General features: G+C 39.2%; 1 protein-coding gene across 1 annotated transcript; it reads right to left on the reverse strand.

Moving 5' to 3' along the window:
- Positions 1-6,639: 6,639 nt before the first annotated feature.
- LOC115816766 (C-type mannose receptor 2) lies at positions 6,640-10,164 on the reverse strand. The gene is made up of 12 exons (XM_030779875.1): positions 10,088-10,164; positions 9,898-10,000; positions 9,238-9,341; positions 8,966-9,100; positions 8,738-8,843; positions 8,480-8,578; positions 8,346-8,402; positions 8,145-8,183; positions 7,948-8,060; positions 7,638-7,772; positions 7,035-7,146; positions 6,640-6,852 (listed from the first exon to the last, which is right to left on the reverse strand). The coding sequence occupies exons 2-12, from the start codon at positions 9,953-9,955 to the stop codon at positions 6,788-6,790; spliced, it is 1,023 nt and encodes a 340-aa protein (XP_030635735.1). The 5' UTR covers positions 9,956-10,000; positions 10,088-10,164; the 3' UTR covers positions 6,640-6,787.
- Positions 10,165-10,293: the final 129 nt, after the last annotated feature.

Below are 10,293 nucleotides of genomic sequence, written 5' to 3' on the forward strand. Positions count from 1 at the left end.
TGAGACTAACAGAAGGCAGTAACAGATCATATCCCAAGTTCACGTTACTGCATTACGGCTATTACAGTGAGACTAACAGAAGGCAGTAACGGATCAGATCCCACTCTGTTCAGCCGTATCCTCAGTTCAGTTTTGAACACGTTTGTCCTGAACAAGTTGGTCTTAGAAATGTTGACCAACCTGGTCATAGGCACTATGATGATGATGATACTAATGTCTGAAGTTTGATTGTTAATGAGTTTTCTAAAGACAGTGTCTTTCTTCTTTTCTTCTTTGCGGGACATTGTTGGTTCTTTCATTTTATTTTAAGGCAAACCATTGCTAATGTGTTGTCATTTTGGGTGGCTACTGTTGTCCACTTAACCCAAGTTTTAATGAGCTTCTCTAGCTGGCAGCCTGGAGTTCAAGATCATTAGAATGCATGCAAAAGCAACAAAATTTTCTTCCTCTTCTTGTTCTTCTTGTTCTTCTTTTTAATATATTACTTCCTTCCTCTCTTTCTGTCTATCTCTAGACTTGCTGTCTGTAATCTCACTGAGAAGTCCTGCTTATCTATAGCCTCAGTTCTGCAATCAGCAAATTGCTTGAGAGAACTGGACCTGAGTAACAATGACCTTCTGGATTCAGGAGTGAAGCTGCTCCTTGCTGGGCTGGATAATCCAGAATGTGAACTGGAAATACTGAGGTCAGTATTACTTAAAAATGGAAGAAAAAGAAAAAACCCACTCACTCGCTCACTTTCAAAGCTGCTTACCCTAACCCTAACCCTGACTCTAACCCTAACCCTAACTCTAACCCTGACTCTAACCCTGACCCTAACTCTAAGGGGCGTTTTGAATCACACTTCGAAGCAGTGTTTCAAAACGTCTGCGCTTCGGACGCTCGACACAACACTGAAACCTCAGTATCAAGCATCTCGTCCCTATACTTCACTGTTAGAAGTCTTTTAGTGACTTTTAAATGTAATATAGACACAAGTTGTATTTCAGTATATCTACCTTTTTTGACACTTCCAAAAAGTATTTTGAAAGAGTACTACAACTACACTTATTTAATATTCCTGAAGTACATACTTAATTGTTTTTTTGTGTAACTTTTAAGTGTCCCAAAATAACATATTAAGGTAGCATTTACTGTATTTAATTTGTATTAGAATTTGAATCAAATATAGCTTATATATACATAAGTTCAAATAACTTGTATCACAATAGTACATTTAGTACACACTGGAGGGCAATTAAAATGTGGGCATTTATTGTACGCTTTTTAAGAAAAAGTGCATTTCTCTGAGGTGCACTTTAGTGCACTTTTTTCCACAAGCAGTTTCCACAGGTCATGAGGCCAAAGTGATCTGTAAGTGCTGAAAGAAAGAACATTATTCCCTAAACAATACAGCACAACAACTATTTACATAGCATTTACATTGTAATAGGTATTATAACTAATTTAGAGATGATTTAAGGGTGGCACGGTGGCACAGTAGGTAGCGCTGTCACCTCACAGCAAGAAGGTCCTGGGTTTGTGTGGAGTTTGCATGTTCTCCCCAGAGAACGCTGGGATAGGTTCCAGCACCCCCCATGAACCTAATTAGGATAAGTGGCTTTGAAAATGAGTGAGCAGAGATGATACAGTCTATATGATACAGTAACAGTATCAGTGTGAATGTGGATGGTTTGATCAGGGTCTATATGATACAGTGACAGTATCAGTGTGAATGTGGATGGTTTTATCAGGGTCTATATGATACAGTAACAGTATCAGTGTGAATGTGGATGGTTTTATCAGGGTCTGTATGATACAGTAACAGTATCAGTGTGAATGTGGATGGTTTGATCAGGGTCTATGTGATACAGTAACAGTATCAGTGTGAATGTGGATGGTTTTATCAGTGTGTGTATATGATACAGTAACAGTATCAGTGTGAATGTGGATGGTTTGATCAGGGTCTGTATGATACAGTAACAGTATCAGTGTGAATGTGGATGGTTTGATCAGGGTCTATGTGATACTGTAACAGTATCAGTGTGAATGTGGATGGTTTGATCAGGGTCTATATGATACAGTAACAGTATCAGTGTGAATGTGGATGGTTTGATCAGTGTGTCTATATGATATAGTAACAGTATCAGTGTGAATGTGGATGGTTTTATAAGGGTCTATGTGATACAGTAACAGTATCAGTGTGAATGTGGATGGTTTGATCAGGGTCTATGTGATACTGTAACAGTATCAGTGTGAATGTGGATGGTTTTATCAGTGTGTGTATATGATACAGTAACAGTATCAGTGTGAATGTGGATGGTTTTATCAGGGTCTATGTGATACTGTAACAGTATCAGTGTGAATGTGGATGGTTTGATCAGGGTCTATATGATACAGTAACAGTATCCATGTGAATGTGGATGGTTTTATCAGTGTGTGTATATGATACAGTAACAGTATCAGTGTGAATGTGGATGGTTTTATCAGTGTGTCTATATGATACAGTAACAGTATCAGTGTGAATGTGGATGGTTTTATCAGTGTGTCTATATGATACAGTAACAGTATCAGTGTGAATGTGGATGGTTTTATCAGTGTGTCTATATGATACAGTAACAGTATCAGTGTTAATGTGGACGGTTTTATCAGTGTGTCTATATGATACAGTAACAGTATCAGTGTGAATGTGGATGGTTTTATCAGTGTGTCCGTATGATACAGTAACAGTATCAGTGAGAATGTGGATGGTTTGATCAGGGTCTATGTGATATAGTAACAGTATCAGTGTGAATGTGGATGGTTTGATCAGGGTCTATGTGATACAGTAACAGTATCAGTGTGAATGTGGATGGTTTGATCAGTGTGTCTATATGATACAGTAACAGTATCAGTGTGAATGTGGATGGTTTGATCAGGGTCTATGTGATACAGTAACAGTATCAGTGTGAATGTGGATGGTTTGATCAGGGTCTATATGATACAGTAACAGTATCAGTGTGAATGTGGATGGTTTTATCAGGGTCTATATGATACAGTAACAGTATCAGTGTGAATGTGGATGGTTTTATCAGGGTCTGTATGATACAGTAACAGTATCAGTGTGAATGTGGATGGTTTTATCAGGGTCTATATGATACAGCAACAGTATCAGTGTGAATGTGGATGGTTTGATCAGGGTCTATGTGATACAGTAACAGTATCAGTGTGAATGTGGATGGTTTTATCAGTGTGTGTATATGATACAGTAACAGTATCAGTGTGAATGTGGATGGTTTGATCAGGGTCTATGTGATACAGTAACAGTATCAGTGTGAATGTGGATGGTTTGATCAGGGTCTATGTGATACAGTAACAGTATCAGTGTGAATGTGGATGGTTTGATCAGGGTCTATATGATACAGTAACAGTATCAGTGTGAATGTGGATGGTTTGATCAGTGTGTCTATATGATATAGTAACAGTATCAGTGTGAATGTGGATGGTTTTATAAGGGTCTATGTGATACAGTAACAGTATCAGTGTGAATGTGGATGGTTTGATCAGGGTCTGTATGATACAGTAACAGTATCAGTGTGAATGTGGATGGTTTGATCAGGGTCTATGTGATACAGTAACAGTATCAGTGTGAATGTGGATGGTTTGATCAGGGTGTGTATATGATACAGTAACAGTATCAGTGTGAATGTGGATGGTTTTATCAGGGTCTATATGATACAGTAACAGTATCAGTGTGAATGTGGATGGTTTGATCAGTGTGTCTATATGATATAGTAACAGTATCAGTGTGAATGTGGATGGTTTTATAAGGGTCTATGTGATACAGTAACAGCATCAGTGTGAATGTGGATGGTTTATCAGTGTGTGTATATGATACAGTAACAGTATCAGTGTGAATGTGGATGGTTTTATCAGGGTCTATATGATACAGTAACAGTATCAGTGTGAATGTGGATGGTTTTATCAGGGTCTATGTGATACTGTAACAGTATCAGTGTGAATGTGGATGGTTTGATCAGGGTCTATATGATACAGTAACAGTATCAGTGTGAATGTGGATGGTTTTATCAGTGTGTGTATATGATACAGTAACAGTATCAGTGTGAATGTGGATGGTTTTATCAGTGTGTCTATATGATACAGTAACAGTATCAGTGTGAATGTGGATGGTTTTATCAGTGTGTCTATATGATACAGTAACAGTATCAGTGTGAATGTGGATGGTTTTATCAGTGTGTCTATATGATATAGTAACAGTATCAGTGTTAATGTGGATGGTTTTATCAGTGTGTCTATATGATACAGTAACAGTATCAGTGTGAATGTGGATGGTTTTATCAGTGTGTCTATATGATACAGTAACAGTATCAGTGTGAATGTGGATGGTTTGATCAGGGTCTATATGATACAGTAACAGTATCAGTGTGAATGTGAATGGTTTTATCAGTGTGTCTATATGATACAGTAACAGTATCAGTGTGAATGTGGATGGTTTTATCAGTGTGTGTATATGATACAGTAACAGTATCAGTGTGAATGTGGATGGTTTGATCAGGGTCTATATGATACAGTAACAGTATCAGTGTGAATGTGGATGGTTTGATCAGGGTCTATATGATACAGTAACAGTATCAGTGTGAATGTGGATGGTTTGATCAGGGTCTATATTATTATGTCCTGGGTCTAGGGGAAATAGGGCGCAACACAAGGTGTGAGTTTTACACCAAAGTAAACGGAGAACAAAGCAGCTTTCTGTAACCAAAAGACAATTACTGGTTTATTCTTTTTTTCCCTCTCTTCTTCACACATGAAAAAAAGGGTTGAGAATAGTGTTGTGGTGTGCCCAGGCCAAAATAATAAACAAAACAATAACTAACTAGGGAGAAAACCTACCTATCCTAAAAAAAAAAAAAAAAAAAAAGAGAGAGAGGAAAGCAAAAAAGCACAGAGGACATAATTAAGACAAAGCACCCTGACTCCCCTAACTAACCGAAAACAGGAGGAAAAGGATGACAGCTCACCCCCTTCAGCCCCCGGGCAGAAACAGTTTACAGATTTACTTACAATCTTACACCCAATCTTGGACAAAAACTCATGCAATCAATTAAAGTTTTGGCGACGTGGAGGAACACCTAAACAAATTCTTTCTCCGAGATGCACTGACCGTTCCTCTCTCTCTCTCTCTCCGCTGGTCTCTCCGTTTTCCAGAACCTTCTTCCACAGCCTACAGGAGCCGACGCACACAACCACACGACGAAACAACAGCGGCATACACAAGAACTAATGGCTGAGGGTCGTGTACAATGAGACAACACAGACCGATGTCTCTCTGACACCCCACATCGTTTATAGTCACAGTACAAAGTAGAGGTGAACAGGGACGTCATTACCTGTACCTGTTCAACGAACAAAATGATCTGTATCCGTATTCGGAAGTGGGTGTGGTTTATACTGGAGGTCGCCTGAAATCGGGCAAATCTGTTTTCTAACCTAATATTCATTGGCAATGCAATTTTTGTGTCTTCACAACATCAGATTGATTTAATATTGGCACATAATTAATTATGCAATATTTCCACATCCTCATTCCGTACTTTTCATCTCTCTCTCTTTTTTTCTTTTTCTTTTTAACTAAACGTAGTTTAATTGTCTGAACCCCACCACCCCTTCAATTGAACTAAGGGAAACTGAATAATCAGAAACTGAAAAAAATAAAGTTTGTTTTATAAATCGAAATCTTTATAAATATTTTGCATTAGAGAGTACAAAACTATTTACAGTAAAAATATATGGAAAATATCCTTCAGTTGAAGGGAATCATCTTAAATTCCAATGATCTTGCGTTCGCGATTCTTGATGTGTTAACATTACCGCAGTTCGCTAGGGACACGTAAATTACAATTTTTCAAAAGTAATTTGTATTGACTTGGTGGGGGCGACTACAGATCGTAGCGATCCCTTTTCAATAATGTGTAGTAAATAGGGATGTACCCGAATTCGAATACGTTATTCGGGAAAGCACAAATATTGCGATGGAAACAGATAGTTCTTCTACCCGAAGTTGCTCGATTCGGGGAAATAAAACATGATTGACATGTCTGTGCGTCACCCCCTATGTTTCCTCAAATTAATTCATATCATTGTGAATGGCCACAAGATAAACATGCCCATTCTGTTTGCAACATAGAACTCTGATTACACTAACTAGTTGTTTTATTTACAACACATTACTGAAAAATGGTCGCTTCATTCTGTGGTCTTCCGCACCGAGTCAGGTGCGGGTGTAACTTAAGCAGCTACCTGTTACTGTCTAGTTGTGTTGTGTAATGTTGTTCTCTTGTGATTGGCTGGGACGGTTTCTCATGGTGCGTAGGACGGAAACGATGTTTGGGTGTGGTACGGCAATGGTGGAGTAAAAAGTGTTATATCTCGTTCGCAACATAGTGTGTGTGGACATACTGTGAAACGATGGAATTCTCAAATAACTAACACTATGAATATGAATATCCAGCTTAGAGTGACTAGTCAACACATCAAAGCCTGAAGTCAGCATAATGGCATAAAGGGAATTAAATGTCTCATTTTAGTGACTGTGTTACGTAAATTCTCTGTATAGCCTTCATTTTATTTTGTGTGCCAGACAAAGGAGACAGACCCAGATCAGTTCATTGTCATGCTTTTATTGAGTACGTCTCTGTGACATAAGGTTGCTGTTTTTCAGTCACACTGGCAGTGAGAAGTTTGGAGATTCATCACAGAGGTTTACTGTAAGTTTCCAATTGGACCCTTCCTCTCCTTTTATTTCTCTTTAGTAGACTGGCTTTCGACAAATAAAGGGAAGTGTGACTTCACAGTTTTCATCATTCCACTTTTCTGGAGAGGAGAAAGAAAATAAATCACAAACAGTCAACAAACGGTTAGCATGTAAGAATTCCCCACCACATTTATCGACTGATATTCTCAAGGGACTGAAAAATCATAACTATAAGCCAAAACTTAAATTAGATAAGAGCAAAGGAGACACATATCTGAGAGAATGAATAAAAGTTACTGACCCCCAAAGTTCATGTCCAGGCAGTGCTGTTTTCCATCAAGGTTGTTGGGCTGGCCACTTGCCCAGTTATTGTAGTTCCATATGGTTCCATCAGTCCATGTCCAGCTGCCCTCCTGCAGATGGAGAAAAATGAGGAGAATCTCACTTTACTGGGGCCATGAGCCATATTATAAATATTATATTTCAAACACCCACTGATAGTTAGGCTACAGACTACATGTTCTATTCAAAACCACGAAATTCTCGACCCTGTAACTTGGCCGTTTCCTCACCAACGTGTCTGCAATTTTAGGTACAGTGGTACACCAACAAAGACAGTAACTCCTCCAAATTTTGTGGGAATCTAGTCAGGAATCTTGCTAGTTTTTTACGCATGACCATGGTTAAAAAAATGTGCATTTCGTCAGACTTTTTCTGTGTGTGTGTGCAAAGCTCCAAAATGAACTACTGAACACTTAACACACTTAACACACGAAACAACACACACATGTTCGAATTTTCACAAACTAGTGTACTGAACTAGAGTTAAGGCAAAAAAACCAATATATTCATCGCTCATAGGTCACTGCCTTATAGTTTAAGTCATTAACATGCTTACACGTACTTTAAAAGCATCTGTACCGCCAATCCAAGTACGAACGTTTTCAGAGGCTTGGGTCCAGACTAACTGCCTAAGGAAATTATATTGTTCATTGCTGTGCACAGAGGCGAGGTGTCCACCAACTTGCTTACACCTTTGCTGGAAAGAAGAAGGTAGGTGAAGAAGGTGAGCATTCTGTTTAGACACAAATAATGTCACAACCACAGAACTGACAACACGTGGAGTTGCCCATTTCACTTGTTTATATGGGTTACAATGCAGAGATGGGCCTCCTGATCATGATGTGTCTTTCTTCATGACTGAGTGACATTACCTCTGCTTCACTCCAGGATTCCTTGATGTTGATAAAGGCATAGCATACAGATTCATATTCCTCCCAGCCATACGGACAGAGCCAAGAATGCTGGGTGTTCAGTATAGTTACATCTATTAAATGGAAAGTTTGAGACAATTAGGGGAATTCATATTCATACTGATTCAAGAGAAAATAAAAGTAGGGCCTATACTTACTCGGGGCAACTGCGGCTGTATCTAAATCGGACAGGGGTTCTGGGAGAAAGATTGTCATGATATTAATATCAGATTCTCTATAAATGACAACAGTAATATTTCATTAGACCCGATACATAGTACAAAAGTCCGTGCGAACTGAAATTGACCCGCACGCGTCTTAAGCACGAAAACACGTTTTTGCATTCCACCCAAACATACCCTTATCGTGAAGTTCATTAGTTCTGTTCACAGCCCCACGGTAGGCTCCAACGAGGACTGTAAAAAGTCAGTGAGAGTTAGACGAGTCAAAAAAGAAACGTGACTGAATATGTTTCTTCGAAGCTTCATCTTACAAAGCAGGTGTTCACGCGGCTTCAGCGGCTCATGGAGCTCTCTGGCACACATGTATGGTCGAAGGCTCGTACAGTAATCATTATCCCACTTCAATGCACCTAAACAGCAAAGAGAATGATCAAACATACCATTATTCATTATTTGTCTTTCAGCGGAAGTCCAAAAGAATACCTCAGATAACCATTCTGAAAAAGATTACAGTCATCTTTTCAGTCAACAAAGACACATGAACAAAATGAGAGATGAGTAAAAAGTACCTGCAGAATTAGTCACCATACAGTTGTCCCGGGGACCGTCTGGTTTCTCATAAGCCCAAAACTTAAAGTCCACTTTAGTCCCATCGCTCCAGAACCATACTGTGTCCTGCAGATGGAAAACCCTGCCGTTAATCCCATTCATTGGATGGGCACTGAGAGTTCTAGCGTGAGAACAAGTACTCCATTTACATCCTGTTTTATTATAAAGGCTGTTTTCCTGACACTTACCTGTGGAGCGTCATACCCTCCAATCCAGGTACGGGGGAAACCGTGAGTTGCTGAGAGGATCAAATCCTGTATGAATATTTGCTCATCATAGCTATGCACAGAGGCAAGGTTCCCCCCAGCATCCAAACAGGATCTCTAAAGAGAGAGAGAGAGAGAGAGAGAGAGAGAGAGAGAGAGAAGGGAGGGAAGCAGGCTGAGATTGAGAGAGTTGAGAGTTGCATAGAAAAGCAGTTGGATTTTGTGGAGTGCAGTAAGTTAGTGGCAGTGTGTACCTCAGCACTAGCCCATGTTTTCTGGGTCGAGATGAATTTGAAGCAGCGTGATCCATGTTGGGTCCAGCCACTAGTACAGCTCTCAGCACTCACCTCTTCGAGGCCTGTTATATTGAGAGTTCATGAGCATGTTTCCTCTCCAAAAGTTGTTTTATAGTTGAAATCTAAGCTGCCCAAAATATTCCAGAACAACCTAGTGACACTTGAGGTGATTTGTGCTTTTGTATACATTTACTACATTCATTCATTCATTCATTCATTCATTCATTCATTCATTTTCCACGTGGCTTATCTTACAGGGCTGTGGGGTGCTGGAGCCTATCCAAACGATCATTGGGCTACATTAAATCCTAAAATAATTTGTAAAAAACACCTAGGTGGCAGATCTATGTAAAAAATTCTGGCGCATCATCAGAGTGAGATTCTTAATTTTGGGGAATCTCTCTGGAAATTTTCCTTTCAGATCAGTCAACACAATGACCCACACAAGTCTAAAACAATACATTTAAATCAGGTTATCTTTGCTAACCTACATATTAAACTGATTTAATTACTATTGATCTGGGCAAAGTGGAGCACGCACCACATGTGTTCACTGATGTAAGATTTCAACATGATTTCAACATGATTTCAACATGATTTCAACATGATTTCTCTGACCTGCAGCACTGAGAGTCAGAAAAAGCCAGAGGAACACAGAGATGCTCGGAATCTCCATTCCAACAGACACCACCAGACACTGGGGAGGAATCGGTTCTGTGATCTATGAACAAATCACATTTCACAAAAAAACCATATAATAAAACAATATGGACATTTTACAATAGCAAAGAAAGAACCAATACACTACCTTCCTGTCTTTAGATGTCCGCGACGACTAAGATAATTTGTGAACGCTCTGTCAAGTTAGGAGTGTACATGCTCTTTTATACACATCAGGATCATTCTGTCAACATGAAAAATCAATATCTGAGAGCAGAGACAACATTTGCACTGATAGAGAGCACCCACACTCACTCACATGCACACACACACATACACACACATGCACACACA

Source organism: Chanos chanos, chromosome 7 (assembly GCF_902362185.1).
Source record: "Chanos chanos chromosome 7, fChaCha1.1, whole genome shotgun sequence".
NCBI classification, from domain to species: Eukaryota; Metazoa; Chordata; class Actinopteri; order Gonorynchiformes; family Chanidae; genus Chanos; species Chanos chanos.

Excerpts from the sequence above, each read along its gene's own strand:
- LOC115816766 (XM_030779875.1), bottom strand. The coding sequence starts at position 9,955 with ATGGAGATTCCGAGCATCTCTGTGTTCCTCTGGCTTTTTCTGACTCTC. Across the intron at positions 9,342-9,897 it reads TCTGACTCTCAGTGCTGCAG|GCCTCGAAGAGGTGAGTGCT; the intron begins GTCAGAGAAATC and ends TCAATATAACAG. Across the intron at positions 8,403-8,479 it reads GCCGCGTGAACACCTGCTTT|TCCTCGTTGGAGCCTACCGT; the intron begins GTAAGATGAAGC and ends GACTTTTTACAG.